Below are 15,983 nucleotides of genomic sequence, written 5' to 3' on the forward strand. Positions count from 1 at the left end.
ACTGGGGGACACTTGGCCACATCCCTTTTGTCTTGTAGCCCCATGAGCAGTACAGCTGTAATCCTCCCACCTTCGGAGCAGAAACAGGTATTACACTCGCACCAACCAAAGGATGGAAAGGATGGGGGGAGATGATGAAAGCTGAGCATAATTTCCAGGCTCCAGCCCTCTGATATTGACCCAATAAAAGAGAATTTAACTGCTTACCATGGCAAGTCTGCTCGTCTTTGCTTGTTTCTCTAGGGCAGTAGAGAACATAATGATCATGCCCCTTAACATAAGGATGTTAACATAAAGATGGCCCAGATGTGCCTCTTTTACCTGCATAAACTCAGGAAGGTGATGCTGGAAGAAAGGAAAGGAAAAGCTTAAAATCATCTGTCTAAATGCTCAACCCGCAGGTAGGCTGGCATTTAACCCAGCTGAGGATCTGGCCAGAGGTCTGCGGCAATCAATGTGCGAGGGGTGGGTGTAAAATCCAGCATCGTAATTACTAGGAAGAGGCACAGGACCTAATTCAAACGTCAGATTTCCTTTGCAGGGGTTTGAATATGGCTTGTAGCCAACCACAGCTCCGTTGCGCTTTTTGGTGCTTTGCAAAGAGCTTGAGTAAATATTGAAACATGTTGATGCTCTGCGTAATTTCTATAACAATAGCTGACTGCTAATAGTGTTGTTTCCTCCTTGAGGGAGCATTATTTGAAATGAAATTGCAATGAAAATTATTAGCATTGTGTTTTCAACTGTCTCTTTAGTGGGAAATTTGCATTATTCATGATGCTTTCCAATCCACAGAAGTTGCCCGTGCAAGAAATAACTTGCAAATTCTTACTCGATTTCCAAAAATGTGGGAAAGTTTATTTATTTCTCCATGCATTCCTGATTCGCAATGTGCTCTCTAAAAATGTCGCTAAGATTTAGGCTAACCAAGCTCATGCTAAATTTAGCAACTATATTTTAAATAAACATTCTTTACGCTTTACTGAACTGGCTTTGAAGCTGGCTTAAAACAAATTGCGTTCACATGAACATTAACAATGTTTTACTTTGGACTAAGTGAACATCTGAATAAGTAATAATGTATTATTCAGTATAATCTGAAAATGAGATTTAACAGATCTAATTCAGCCAATTTAGGGAAGATTCCTGTAAGGAATACCGAACCAGACTTGTATTTATTTCTGGAAGAGTCCATTCTGTTCTCCTTGACCACACAAAACTTTCTTCTGGTGTCTTATTAGACACTGGAAGCTACGAGCCTCGGTGAAATCAGCTGTGACTTAGCACGCATTGCATTTGAGGAATCTGGCCCATTTTAAAGCACTTAATGATTTGTCTGGATAAAGCACTAAAAATATACTGTGGGGAGCAATTATGCAATGTCCAGACTGATGGATTGCATAACCCCATAGACCTTTTCCATCTGTAACTTCTCTAATTCTGTGATCTTGTCTTCTTGCTCTTTCACTTAAAATCAAATATGTGATCTGTTTAATATCCAAAATGCTGTCTCCCAGGAGATCTGTGTGCTGGGTGTGCAGGGCTATGAATCAAGTGAAGAAGCAGATCCTTCTCCCCCTCTCGCTTCAGGAATTGGCTGCTCTTCACAACAGGCTTAGGAGCAATTAGCGCAAGGCCAGTGGGTTTTGGTGTGAAAAGGGATGCTCTCCCCGTTGTGTGTCTTCCTTGGTAAAGGATAGAAAGAGAGTTACTATTAAAAAGGGGTGGGGGGGGGAAGTTAAAGCAGTTACAAAGCCCCTTAGAGTTATGTCAGGTTGAAATCAGACATGGACAGCCATGCACTTCGAGTGACAAGTCCTGAAAGTGGCTTCTGCTCACGTGTAAATACTTGATTATTTTTTTATCTGCTATGGGACCAACTTTAAGAGAACACACACTGAGCGTATTTAAAGACTGGAAGCCCCATTTATGAGAAATTAAATTCCTGTATTTTTTTAATATGCCAAATTTTCAGTTCCTCTCATAGGAAACCTGTGTTTGGAGCGAAGCTGCTCCGTGAACTGAACGACTCTGCTATGAGCCTCTTCCACTGTGTGCTCTTCTCTGCTCCTACGAGTTAAAATTGGCTGCAGACCTCGGAGACGTGAAACCTTGCTCGGTTGGGAGAGGTCATTCCTCTCCAGTGGAACGGAAAGGCATATATATCGCCCACACAAGAAGTATGCTGTTTATACTGCATCATAGGCTATTTTCTACATTTCTTCACAGTATTTCAGACTTGTGTTTATAGCCAACCCCGAGAGGTTGGGAAAGCCAGGAGGGGGGAAGATTCCAGGGATGAGTTAAATACTGGGTGGCAGTTTTGTGTTTGGCAGCTGCTTTTTTGGGTTGTGAAACAGGTGTGAAACCATTGACATCAATTATTTGCAGCTTGTCAAGTCCTTTATATCTGTATGACACGTTGTCTGTTTTGTACTGCACAGCACCAAAATTCCCATGATGTATAGAAGATGAAAGGATGCTCAGTTACATCCAAATGGCAGGTACTGGTGTATTGACATGTACACTTATTTCTCCGCACTGAAACGCTGTTGTTTTTATTGTACCATTACTTCTTCTCCTCTATATATAAACAGATGACGTGCAAAAGCCGTGTGCGGTTAGTCATTCTGCGTGTTGGCAATAAGAGCCTTTTTCTCGGTATTCATCCCCTGCAAGTTACATCGATGGCCTGATCCCAATTAATTCCAAATTACTACTCAGAACTATTCACTTGGTTCTGAGTTCATTCAAGTTAGTGTCACTTTTGTGCAGAATGGTTTAAGTCTACTAATTTTATTCTCCCAAGTGAAACCAAAATCAGGCCCAGTGTGGCTTTTAAATACTGCAGCTATACTGGGTCCCACTCCACTACAAAAAAAAAACAGAAATAAAATCAAATGTCACCGAGTGCAAAGCTTCACAAAAAATAAATTCCCATTGCATAGAAAAAGTTAAATCTCAAAAAAAGTGTGCCTGTGGTAAAAATATACATTGTGTACAGACCGAACCGCAATCCTAATGTAAGGCTTACTCCTTCAGGGGAGGGTTTTTAAAGAAGCAAAAAGGTTTTTCTAGGAATAAACCACCTTATGACTGAGAGCGTAAATAACCACTTTCTGGGGGCAAAACCCTTCCGTGGGCCAGGCTGCAAGGAGTCCAGGGATGCAGGATCCCCACCTGTGGGAACTGGCTCTAGAGCTTGATGGAGACCCAGCTTCGCACGTCCTCGGACGCAGCGTTAACCTCCCATTTCACACACGTGCTCAACTCCTAGCACGTGCCAGCAGCTGGGGGTGGAGAGATGATTTGAGGTCTCTGCCGGGCAAGAACTAAGCTGGGATTTTATTTAAATAAAGTCTGTCTTGTAAATCTATATAAAAAGCCCCTTTCTCCTTTTTTATTCTCTTTTTTTCACAGTGAGAAGCTGTAGCTCTGCCTATCCAGGGATCTGCCTATGAGCATCTTTCTTTTGGGAAACTCAACATCAGTTCCCACCTTTTGGAGGTTTTCTGTACTTCTCCACGTGAGAGCTCTTTGCCTTGTGTTGAGATGAACCCCCCTGAGCTCCTGGTCCAGATGTGAAGGCAGTTTGATGCTGGCCTTCTGCTGCAAAAGCTGAATCACAACTCACCTGAGAAATTTCCAATAGTCCGGGTGCTGATTTAAGGACAGGCTTTGCTAGTGAGACGGGCTGGGATGGAGGGAGAGGAGGGAAGGAGAAGCAGAATCATTTTGGGAAACATTATCTCAGCCACAAGGAATGGTAATTTCCCAGGCTCATGTTTTTAGCCTCTCCCACCTTTTCCCTCCTGGCAGCGCTGTGCATCATGCCATCACCAGCATATTTGCACCAGAGCTCGCTGCTGCGTCCAGCAGCAGGCTCCGCTCCTCGGCCCTCCGGCTGCACGAGCCGAGGGCTGTTTTACAACGCATGAGCCACAGTCCTGAACAAAATACTTTTATTGGATATAGGTTTGTTTCATAATGAAAATTGAGAATATAGATTTTTTTTTCCAAACGGGCATTTATCCACTAATATACAAAAAGCCTCTATTTATGGCAAAAAAAAAAAAAAAATTCCTGATTGCTTGTAACGTGTCTGGATTCTTCCTTCTTTAAGAAAAAAGAAAACTTTAGAAATATAGCTGATTTTTTTTTTTTCCTGGTAGTTGTCCGGGTTGTTAACACAGCTACTTCAAAATGCCAAGACCAGCCTCCACAACTCAGCTTCAGTCTTTTTTGGTCGAAGCAACTGATGCCAGCAAGACATGGAAACTGGCCGCATCTCCACGTTCACAACGTGTTTGCTCATCCGTACCCCTCTCTCTGGCCACATCAGTGAGACAGAAACGCTATCACGATACTCGAGAAGCACAAGTGCTAGGCAGGAAACCAGCTTGCGTTAACGCCATGAGTTATATACAGTGCTGAGTCAAAGCAAGCAGGATTGTGCAGAATGAGCCTGGATTGTTTGCTCTGCCCTTATTTCAGCTCCGGTTACCCACTCGGAGGACTGGGCCGGTAGGGCAATATCAGGAATTATTCTGTGCAGGCACCCGTGGATATTAATGGCAAAACAAAACTCAGCCTCCTCCCCCAGGGATGGAAGGGGCGGGTTTGGTTTTCAAAAGAAAACCGGAGACCCGAAGGACTCGGCAGAAACCAGGTCTGAGAAACCTGAGGGATGCAAAGACTAAAGGTGCAGAGCAAACCCGACGGGGCTCAGAGGCCAGCGTGGGACCACCCCCCCCCCCCCACGCTGCCTGCCTCTGTACCTCCACCACCCACGGGAAAAGAAAACCCTTTTACCTTTCAAAGTCGATCTGGTAGGGGTGGGAGGCAATCGCTAAAGAGAGCTCCGCAGCCAGGCCTGCCTTGAAAATGCCCTGAAATCCTGAGTCACCTTTAACATCGCTTTTTTTGGGGGGGGTTTGGTCTTTACCCTCTTGCTGAGGTCTGAGTCCGGTTTCCCCCTCCCATCGCGCCCCGGAGCAGCAACTGGGGCGGGGGGGGAGGGGGGGGGACGGGTATAATTATGGGGCAACTACTGGAAATTAAATACCGTCTCGGAGAAGTGGAGAGGAAAGCAGGAGAGGAAGGGGATGCCGATGTGGTAAAGCCTCCCGTGCACCTGGGAGTCGAGCATGAGGGAGGCATTGAGGGCCGGGCCGAAGCCACCGCTGGCGACCAGGGAGCCGCCGAGGCAACCGACGGGGCTCTCCCGGGCCGCCTTGGGGGATGCCCCGGGGGGCGGCTGCCGCAGCCCCTGGGCCAGGATGCTCTCGATGCTGAAGCTGCGGCCCCGCGGGCCACTCTTGTGCGGCGGGGCGGCGGCGGCGGCGGCGGCGGGGGGCGGTCGGGGCGCGGCGGGGGCCAGGGCGCCGCCGCAGCGGGGCGGACCCCCGGGGGGAGCCGCTTCCCCCCCGCCCGGCCTGGGGACCCCCTCGTCGCCCGAGTCCGCCGCCGCGCTGCTCCCCTTGGCCCTCTTGGGCTCGTCGGGGCGAGCGGCCGGCCCCGGTTGCCCGCCGTCGGCGGGGGCCGCGCTACCCTTCGCCTCCGGTGGCCCCGGGGCTTTGGGCTTCCTCTTCCTCCGGCGGTAGTTGCCGTTCTCGAACATGTCCAGGCAGCGGGGGTCCAGGGTCCAGTAGCTGCCCTTGCCGGGCCGTCCCTTCTCCCGCGGCACCTTGACGAAGCAGTCGTTGAGGGAGAGGTTGTGGCGGATGCTGTTCTGCCAGCCCTGCTTGTTGTCGTGATAGAAAGGGAAGCGGTCCATGATGAACTGGTAGATGCCGCTGAGGGTCACCTTCTGCTCCGGAGCTTCTTTGATGGCCATGGCGATGAGGGCGATGTAGCTGTAGGGGGGCTTCTGTGGGGGGTCCTGCCGGGAGATGGCAGCGCTAGGGGCGAAGCTGAGGGCCGCCGGGAGGTACACCATGGAGGGGCTGCCCATGGGGGAGAGGTGGCTGCCGTAGATGTGGCTCATCGCCGGCGGGCTCTGAGCTCCGGGTCTTCCCCCTCGGAGCCGAGCGAAGGGACGGGGCAGGGCAGGAACCTGGGACGAGTCCACCGGGGAGCTATTTGTGCGAGCTCAGACCTCAGCCCTGCCTGAAGGAGCTCGCTCTGCCTCTGTCCCTGCTTCATAGCTCTTAAAAAAAAAAAAAAAGGAGAAGAAAAAAAAAAAGTTAAATAATTGTTGTAAGTTTGCTATTATATGTTGACTTAGCACTGGAAAATAAATTGTCTCTGATAAACAGTCGTTTGTGTTCTCAGCCCACCCACATTAATTAAAATTTCATTGCTACAAAACTCCAAGCTCTCTCCACGTGTCTTGCTGGTACCAGCCAATGGTCTCCGGGTTATTCCTTCATTTGTTTATAGAATTAGTCTGTTGATAAGTCTGCCCACCCAAGTCGAATCAAGCTGTGTTTATTTGGAAAAATTTCCGGGCACCCAATATATAAACGCACTGATCTGATGTTTGAAATATCACGTCCACCCTTTGACGCTGTAAGCACACACAGCAGAGCAGGATGTACACTGCTGGAGCTCGGGGAGGAGCGGGCAAGGATCCCCGCAGGAAAACTGGGGCATTAAACAACAAAAAAATCGCTAAAATTGAAAAAAAAAAAAAAAAAAGGAGGAAGAAGGGGATGGATGAGAAGAGAAGGCAGCGCTACGACGGGGAGGAAGGAGAAGGGACAGTCTGGCGTCCGGAGGAAGGGGGTCCCAGGTGTGGCGGGGGTCCCCGGCCGGACCCTGCACCTCCCCGTGCGGGGACCCTGCTCGGAGCGGCGACCGGGCCCGGCCCTGTCCCCCCCCCCCGGGCCCGCGTTGCGACGGGCCACCCGGGAGCGGGCGGAGGGCGAGCCCCGGGCTCAGCCGCGGGCAGGCAGGGCTACGCCGGGGGAGACGCCCGGGGGCTGCAGCGAGCTTCGTAAAAGGGGAATTTGGCAGGCGCGGGGAGGAGGGTCAGTATTTGTGAATGCGGGCCTGTTGCTTTATATTATGTACTTTCCTGTTTATAACAAGGAGGGGGATTATAACAACTTTACAAGTGCACACAGCTGGCCGGTGCTTACATTAGGAATTTGTGATGCTCTTTTTCTGTATAAACGTCCAGGTTTGGGGCTGTGTCTTCTGTTGTTGGATTTTTTTTTTTTTAGTTTACTGATGTAACATTTTTAATCCGAGGCCCCGAGGGATTCCGATGCTGTTGGACGTGTCGGCTGTTTCCCCAGCCCCCCGCGGCTCAGACCTGCGTTAGACCCCGGGGAGACCCTGTTCCGTGGAGCATCATTTCTCCGGGGGAGGGAAGAGGAGGCCTGAGGGGGTTCCCTTTCTTCTTCAGAGAGAAATATTCCATCAGTGCAGCTCCCACGACCGTGGTGGGACTTTTACCTGTCAGGGGAAGAAGTAAAAGCTGGGCTCCGGGGTGTCCCCCAGCACCGCCCGGCCCTGGCGATGTCCCCCCGACCCGGACCTCCCTGCAAGCTCCCCTTCACTCGTGGGGTTTCTCGCCCACTTTTGCTCCCGTTCTGCCGTTCCCCCAGCAAACCATGGGGCGAAGGGGTTTCACCCCCGGGGTAAAAACTAGCGCGATAGCTGTGGAGCCGCAGATGAGTCCTAAAGGCTGCGAGCCGCCATGCGAGCCTGGGAAATACAGCCGGGGCGCGGAGGGAGGTGGCTTCTCGGGCGAGGGATCTCCCCGCTCACTGGCTGGCCCCACGCGTGGGAGGGAAACCCACCCCTCTAACACCGCCCTTGCCGGTCATGCGGCATCCCTCCCCCGCGGTGCACACACCCGCGGGCCCCCGGGAGCTGCAGGACCCATCCATAATGAGCGCCATAAATGCAATAAACCCGCAAATAAATTGAAAAAGGGGAGGCAGAGGAAGGGTTTGGGCAGGGCGGGGGTTCCCCTCGTCTCGACACTAGGGACCAGCACTCCCGGGCACCCCGCCTGTAGCATCCTCGCCGGGGAGGGGTGAGGCAGAGCCCGGCTGCTCTCACCCGCCCGACGCATCTTCAGGGCAGCCTGCCGAGGGCTGCCGCCCCCCGCTCCCCCGCACAGCCCCCTCCTCTGCCCACCTCGGGGAGTCCCCCGCTCCTTGGGACACTCCAAGCACGGATTATTAAAACAATAAATACTCGCGTGTACGGCAGGAGACAGGCACACGGGCTCCCGCTCACTCCCTGAGCTCCCTCCCCCAGTAAAATTCTTGCTTCCTCCTTGTTTTCCCCTCTTCGCGGTAGGAAGTCCTTGGAGGTGGGGATGTGGCTTTTCTCTCTGTTCCTTCTTCCCAGCTCGTGTGCTGCCTGCTGTCCCTCTCCTGCCGGCGGCATCGCTGGAGCTCGCTGCGTTATCTGCCCGGGAGCAGCCCCCCGAGCGGCTCCGACGGCTGCGGGGGGGCCGGGGAAGCGAGCGGCGCGGCCGAGAGGGGGGTGGTTGTTGTTGTTATCATCGCTCTTTCCCTGAACGGAAAAAAAAAAAACCGCGGAGCCGGCGATGGAGGCGCTCCTGGACGTGTTTCCCCTCCTCTCCAGCTGACAAGCCCCTTTTAAAGCAGCAGCGAGGAGCGCTCCCGCCCGGGGCCCCCGGGGGGAAGCGGGACGTAAATCAGTGCTCCCCATTCCTGCTGCATCCCGGCCCGAGGGGAGCGTGGCGTAAATCAGTGCTCCCCGCTCCCGCTGCATCCCGGCCCGAGGGGAGCAGGGGTGTAAATCAGTGCTCCCCACTCCCGCCGCGGCCCGGCCAGAGGGGAGCAGGGGTGTATAAATCAGCGCTCCCCACTCCCGTTGCATCCCGGCCCGAGGGGAGCAGGGGTGTAAATCAGTGCTCCCCACTCCTCAGTGCTCCCCACTCCCGCCGCGGCCCGGCCCGGGGGGAGCAGGGGTGTAGATCAGCGCTCCCCACTCCCGCCGCAGCCCGGCCTGGGCTCCCTTAGACACGACCTCCCGGAGGGGCCCGGCGTGAGCTGCCCAGCCCTCACCCCCTCGCCGTGCTCGGCGCTGTACAGTTGCGCAGTCGCTGGATACTGACGCGGGGTTTGGGGTATAGTTCCTTCTCTCCCGGCCTTTCAGCGCCTGGTACGGACTTTCTGCAAAGTCCCCTCCAAAGTGACAGAAGAGCTGGTGGCCTTCCCAAAAAACCTCTTGTCCGGCGCCTTCTCACCGCGCGTTGCCGAGATCCAGGGGAGGCGGGATGGCTTGGGGGGGACAAGACAGCTCCGTGCCTGGGTTGTGCAGAGGCCTGGGGGGCTTCCTAACGGGAGCGTGTTTTATCCGGGTCCTGCAGCACCAGGGAAACGCTCCTTTGGCCGGGCTACGGGGACACCCTGCGCGGGGATCTTCCCGGCGGGGACGAGCTGGAAAACCGCCGTCCTTTCCCCTCCCGAAACCCGGAGCTGTCTGGGCTTTCGGACAGGTTTGCAAACCCGTAGGTTAATAGCAGTGCAGCAAGAAAGAAAAAAAAAAAAAAAGAAGCCAACCCAAAAAACTCCATCCACCATCCTCATCCGCTACCCGGACCGCGCTGGGCTCCGGCCGGGTGCAACCGGCCAAGCAGCAGCTTCAGCCAGCCCCCCCTGGGGCAGAGCTTGGCCCTCCTGATCTGCTACGGGGGGGGTTTATGCTGGTCCTTCAGCTGCGAGGGCCTGCGCGGCCCGATCCGGCCGCGGCTATCTGTAGCAACTACCCTGGGCCTTCCTCCTTCCTTCCTTCCTCCCCCTCTGCTCCGGTCGGGCTGAAGTCACCTGTCGCGACAGACTCCTATCGCGTTATCGACCTCTGTATCACTGCTTTGAAATCCAGCCCCGAAAAGGTCCCCGCATCCCCACTTTGCTCTCACCTCGGCTGTGAAATAAAGGCTCCCCTTGGAAAGTCGGGGGGGGACTGGGGCTCGACGGAGAGGGGCAGATGGGGACTGACCCCCCCCCCATACCCGCCCCAGAGGAGGGGGGGCACAGCAAAGGGAGGCCGCTCTCAGCCCCTGGGAGGGGGCTGGATGCCCACCCTGCCCCGGATGCGGTTCCCGGCCGGCGGGAAGGCCTGATCCTGCCAGCTCCCGGGCCCGCACCACTCTCAGCACCTAATAGAAGGCTTTTCTTTTTCTGCCAAGCTCCTGAAATCCTGAAATCCTGAAATTCTGCCATCTCCGAAGCCGGAGTGCAGCAGGGAGGGGAGGGGGAGAGGGGCCGGGAGCAGCGCAGACCCCACGGGGGAGCGTCCCACCGGGACGGAGTGGGGAAAAAACCCACCAACAAGGGGTTGTGGGGGGTGAGGGGACCCCCAAGCCCGGCTCAAGCTGCGACCCCCCCAGGAACTGTCCAGCAACAGCGGGGAGGAGGTTGCAGAGCCCCAGGGGGACGCCCCGACCTCCAGCACCGCACCCCTCGGCATCCCTGCCCGCCGTCGAGGGGAAGGGTCCCCGCGTGCCCAGCGCCCTTAGCCGGCGTGGGGATTTCTCGACGCGTGTGGGAAAACCCACAGCAGCCACCTGACTGCAGCCACCTCCGGGAGGGCAGGCACCCACCCGGCGCTCCCCCGCCGCCGGACTCCACGCGGGGAAGTGGGCTGAGCCGGGGGGAGAATTCTTCCCCACTTTATTTTTTCTTACCCTTTTACCTTATAACTTTTTTTCACGCTTTTACCCTATTTATTTTCTTTTTACCCTTTTACCCTATTTTTTATTACCCTTTACTCTATTTATTTTCTCTCTTTAAAATAGCACTTTGGATTTTGTTGCATTAAAAAAAAAATAAAAAAAAAAAACTGAAAAACACCCTCTGAGAGCCAGGAAAAAAGGCAAGAGTTTTACAAGAATGTTCCTTAAAATCCAGATCAAGTGAGGCTCAGACATTTTTTCTCATTTAAACCGAGAATTTCAGTACTTTTTGCCAGCTTTCTAGCGCATGCAAAATTTACCCGATCAAAACCAATTTATATCATCGATTTTAACAGCCTACCACGGGTATAACCGCTTCCTAACCCAGCCAGGGCTACGAGGGATATTGGGGGGCTGCGAGGGGTGGAAGGGGGGGCACGGCCGGGAAATGTCTCCGGGAAATGTTGGACGGCTGAAGCTCTGCAGCGTCTGGGCAGCTGGGAAAGGAGCCGGGCTTGAAAAGTCCCAGAGAGCCCTCCTAAACTCTGCTTCAGGCTTTACCGGCATTTCCACGCCGTTACACTGCTATTCCCCTGCGCTTCTGCGCTAAGTTAAAGCTGCTTTAACAAGTTAGGGTTGATTTGGGGAAAAGGCACATCTGTCAGTGCCCGGCCTTGCGAATAGGAGCTTAAACAGATAAAGAGAAGGTTAAAACCAGCCAAATCTTCATACCGGAGAGGATTTTAAAGCTTGAGATGATTCTTAAATGAACTTTCCGCCTTCTTTTAGACTCCGCAGTGAGTTCGGGTTTAAACGATCGCTCTTATCACCCGCACCCACTCGTAGCCTTTCGGGTTTCCTTTAAAAAAAAAAAAAAAAGGGAAGGATTTTTGTTTGTTTTCTGTTGTGGAAAGAGCCGGCTCCGGGCGCTGAGACACACCAAGCACCGCACAAGGCCTGCGCTTGCAGGGACGGGGCAAGGGAAGCAGAAATCCTCCTCCCTGCAGCTCCTTTTTTTTTCCCCCCTTCTCCCCGTCGGAGGCCTGGGAAATTTCCCCAAATTTCCCCTGGCCAAGAATTTGGGATTGAGGGTGCTCAGACCCGGCCTCCCCCGCGGTGCCACATTCGTTTTCCCCTCGCAGTTGTATAATTTCCAGCTCTCCACGTGAACTAAACCTTTTATCAAATCATAATAATAAACCTTTAGGCTCCAGGAAAAGGACTTGGTTTTAAAAACAACCAGTTTTCCGCATGAAGGAAAGGTGAAGGGAGAAAAAACTGCAAAAACCCACGTATATACACAGACAAGCGCCAGACTTGGAGCAGAAAAAAACAGCATGGATTTATTTTAAGGTAAGTACAACAATTAGGACCACATAAGACAAACGAACTTTGAAGCAGGTTAAAGCAAATAGTCCTTAGGAATGGTCAGGGTGAAATCTATTATACAAAACATCACACGTCGTAAATAATAATAAAAAAGTATCAGATACTTTGTCTTTTTTTTTTCCTTTCAAAAAAAATCCACCGGCAAAAAATAAATTATTTCCTCGTCTTGCGAAAAGAACAGCTCTAAAACGAAAGAGACTCTATTGCATAATTGTACACAGAAGAAGAAGAAATCACTTATCATTAATTTGGAAGTTAGGACTCGTTGGGCGAGACAAAAATAATCCAGTGAACTCAACTTTAAATATTATATTAATGGCTCTGAAAATCAGCCTGATTAGAAATCCACACATTTTTTACAGCACAACAGAGAATAAAAAATACCCAGGACATATATTTATATATATATATTTATATACTTTTTTTCTTTTAAAACATATAAATGGTCGTTGTGATATTGGTCCATAACTTATTTTTCTGAGACCCCCTATACTTTAGCATATAAAATTTGCCACTTTTAGATAAACATATATATATAGAATTATTCCTTTTTTTTTTTTCCCCCCTTTTTTTTTTTTTTAGGAGAGATCCCCCTTTTCAAGTAGAATTTACTTGCCTGGAATTTAAGGAGGCCCGAAACGGGTCTTGGGATCTACAAACTCTGTGGCCCCCAGGTCCACGGGGAAGCTGTCAGATTATTATTTTTCCTGCGTCTGAAGCGTTTGGTGTGGTTTTATTCCTCCTGATTTTTTTTTTCCATAATTATTATTAATAATAATTTTTTTTTTTTTGGAATTTTTTTTTTCTGTTGGCGGATGGCCCTAAGCGGGGGGTGGCGGCTACTCAGTACTTAGTGCAGTCGTAGGAGTAGGGGGCGGCGTGGCGGTATAGGGAGGGCGCGGATCTGTAGGGGATCTGACAGGCGGAGTTGCTGCTCACCTGGTGGTCGCTGAGCGAGGCGCTCTCCATCCCCAGCCGGTGCGAGGTGAACATTTCCCGGACGTTGGGAAAAGTCTGCTGCTGAGAACCAAAAGTATGCCCGGGCAGGTGGCTCAGCTCAGCCCCGTGGTTGAGGTACCAGGAGGCGCTGGGCTGCCCTCCCGCCGCCCCACCGCCGCCGTGGGGGTGCCCGGCCCCCAGCGCACCCTCCTGCCCCGACGGCAGGCTCAGGGTGCCGAGGGGCGATGGGGCACCGGTGGGATGCTCGGCCAGACCCTCCTCCAGCGGTGCGGGGGGCACGCACATGTGGCCCGGCCTCTCGCCGCTGTAGAGGCTCATGGCCCGCATGCTGCAGTGGTAGCTCCCACTAGTGTCCAGGGCCTGGCTGCACGCCGCGCTGTAGCCCGACGGTTGCCCCGGTGGGTAGCCCAACGGCATACCGGCTCCCGTCCTGCCCGAGGCGGCACTCACCGGGCTGAGATCCCCCGCGGGGGAAGTCCGCAGGGTCATGATGCTCTCCACGCTGAAGCCCGGTAGCCCGTTGCCGGCGGGGTGATGCTCGGGCAGTGAGCCCTCGGGGGAGGCGGCGGCGGGGGGCGAGGCGGCGCTGCGGGGGCTGTCCCGCAAAGCCCCGCCGCTGGCCGGGCTCAGCGTCTCCACCTTGGTGATCACCGGTAGCTCGGGAGATGCCGTCTCGCTCTTGATCACCACCTTCTTCTCGGAGGCCGGCGCCGAGCCGGAGGAAGAGGAAGAGGAGGAGGAGGCTTCCTTCGGGAGGTCGGCGCCGGGCAGCCCGGGGGGTTTGGGCTGCTCCTTCAGCAGCCGCTCCCGGGCCTCCTCCTTCTCCTTGGAGACATCCTTCTTCTTGAAGCGTCTCCGGCGGCGCAGGAAGCTGCCGTTCTCGAACATGTTGTAGGAGTCGGGGTCCAGGGTCCAGTAGCTGCCCTTGCCCGGCTTCTTGTCGTCGCGGGGCACCTTGACGAAGCACTCGTTGAGGGAGAGGTTGTGACGGATGCTGTTCTGCCAGCCCTGCTTGTTCTCGCGGTAGAAAGGGAAGCGGTCCATGATGAACTGGTAAATCCCATTGAGCGTGATCTTCTTGTCAGGGGCGTTCTGGATGGCCATGGTGATGAGGGCGATGTAGCTGTAAGGTGGCTTCACCAGGTCCTTGGGGGCGGCGGGTTGGTGGGGGTGGTAGGGTCCGTAGGAGCGCCCCATGCCCGCCGCGTACTGCTCGGCGTGGCCCGAGTAGACGCTCATGGGGTTGCCCATGCCGCCGTACGTCCCCGCCGTCCGGTAGTAGTTCTGCTCGCTTAAATACGGCACCACTCCCAAAGCGTTGGGGTCCGAGACGGAGTAGCGAGCCTGCATCATGGAGAGGGGCTTCCCGCGGCCGGGGAGGAGAGGAAGAGGAGGAGGAGGAAGAGGGTGGAAGGGCCTCACCCCCGTCCGGGACCCCTCTGCGGAGAAGGGAGAGAGGGAGAGAGAGAAAGAGAGAGTCTCGGAGACGAGCTAAATCCCAGCGTGTCCTCTAGCAGCGGCACCGCAGCAGCATCCTCCGGGTCGCCGGGGCAGGGTGGTCTCTGGCGGCCTCTCCCTCCCTCTTTATTACTGTGATTCTTGTATACACACCTATGCCCCGCGGCGGGCACTGCTGCGGAGCGGGAGGCGGGGAGCGGGGCGGGGGAGGGGGGGGTGTCTGTTCTCGCAGGAAAAGGGAATGATATTAAAAAAAAAAAAGTAATAAAAAAGGAAAAATTAAAAAAAAAAAAAAAAGCAGCCTTTGCGGAAACCCAGTTCTTGTCACAACAACCGCCCGAAATCTTCCGGAGCCAGCGGGGCCCCGCCGGCTCCTGGCGAAGGGTGCGCGGGGGCGCAGGGTGCGCGGAGCCGCCGAGCTCCTCGGCCGCGCTGCGGAGCTTCAAAACTCGCCCCGCGCCGCCGACGCGCTTTTACTCCCCGCTGGCCCCGCCCCCCGCCGCCACCACCCGCCAATGGCGGAGCGCGCACCCGCCGCCCCAGCCAATGGGAGAGCGGCGGCGGGATGCCGTGGCGATTGCGAGCATCACACGCAGGCACACGCCACACACACACACACGCGCGCGCGCGTCCGCCTCGCCTTACTCTAAAATTATATATACACACATAAAAAATTATATACATCCCCCCTTCTATAATTTTAACGTTTTGGCCCTAAAAGGAGCCAACGCCGAGCGGCTCTGGCCGGGGGCTCTGCTCGCCCGCGGCACCTTCCCTCGCGCTTCATCAAAAACCGAAGTTTTTAAGCACTTTTTTTGAGCCAGGTTGATCTCAAGGACCGCGGGAATCGCGACAGCGCGCTCATCCCCGTATAGCCCCGCGATGCCGACGTAACGGTGCCCCTGTGCCGGGCAGGTCCTTCCTCCCCCTTTTGTAAATATATTTATTTTTTAAGTGACATAGCCCGGCGGTTCCTCGCCTGACGCCGGGAAAGGCCACCGGGTCCCGGGTGGCACCTCGCCCCGCTTTGTCCCTCGCCCCCCGACCCTGCCGTCGCTGGGGGCTGAGAGGTTCCTCGGCAGCTTTGGGGGAGTTTGAGGTTATTTTATCATTATTTTTTTTTTTTTAAAAAGAAAACAGGGAGCGCACTTAAGTGGCTATTTTTTTCGTTCCGGCCATCACGGTGGATTTTCTTGTGCATGTGAAATCCGCCCCTCTGCCTTTTCTCTAATGATTTCATTAGAGGCAATCAGAGTGGGACAATTAGGGACGCATGGTGACCAAGTGTAAACTCAGGTATTGGGAAAACTGCTGCCAGTTGCCCTGTCCCACCCGGGAGAAGCGTGGATCTGCCCAGAGAAGAAATGAAGGTGGGAAACAGCGATTTCCCCCACACTCGCTCCGCAAAAAAAAAAAAAAAAGAAAAAAGAAAAAAAAATTAATCACTGCAAAATCGAATCGAGCCCGAAGAGACCAAGATAAGGTTGAAATTAATTAGCTGTCACTTCGGCAGGGCTCCTTCCCGCTGCCTCCCCCGAGCCCGGCTGCTCCTGCTCTGATTTCTAAGCGG

The 15,983-nt window shown here is 53.9% G+C and overlaps 2 protein-coding genes across 2 annotated transcripts; both read right to left on the minus strand.

The window, feature by feature from the left end:
* Nucleotides 1-5,047: 5,047 nt before the first annotated feature.
* Nucleotides 5,048-10,980, minus strand: FOXL1 (forkhead box L1). Its single transcript, XM_075160730.1, has one exon. The coding sequence runs from the start codon at nt 5,984-5,986 to the stop codon at nt 5,048-5,050; it is 939 nt and encodes a 312-aa protein (XP_075016831.1). The 5' UTR covers nt 5,987-10,980.
* A 973-nt stretch (nt 10,981-11,953) lies between these two features.
* Nucleotides 11,954-15,073, minus strand: FOXC2 (forkhead box C2). Its single transcript, XM_075161526.1, has one exon. The coding sequence runs from the start codon at nt 14,306-14,308 to the stop codon at nt 12,839-12,841; it is 1,470 nt and encodes a 489-aa protein (XP_075017627.1). The 5' UTR covers nt 14,309-15,073; the 3' UTR covers nt 11,954-12,838.
* Between the last annotated feature and the right edge of the window lie 910 nt (nt 15,074-15,983).

Source organism: Calonectris borealis, chromosome 12, assembly GCF_964195595.1.
Source record: "Calonectris borealis chromosome 12, bCalBor7.hap1.2, whole genome shotgun sequence".
Classification (NCBI taxonomy): domain Eukaryota; kingdom Metazoa; phylum Chordata; class Aves; order Procellariiformes; family Procellariidae; genus Calonectris; species Calonectris borealis.

Coding starts and splice junctions, on each gene's coding strand:
- FOXL1 (XM_075160730.1), bottom strand. CDS start 5,986: ATGAGCCACATCTACGGCAGCCACCTCTCCCCCATGGGCAGCCCCTCC.
- FOXC2 (XM_075161526.1), bottom strand. CDS start 14,308: ATGATGCAGGCTCGCTACTCCGTCTCGGACCCCAACGCTTTGGGAGTG.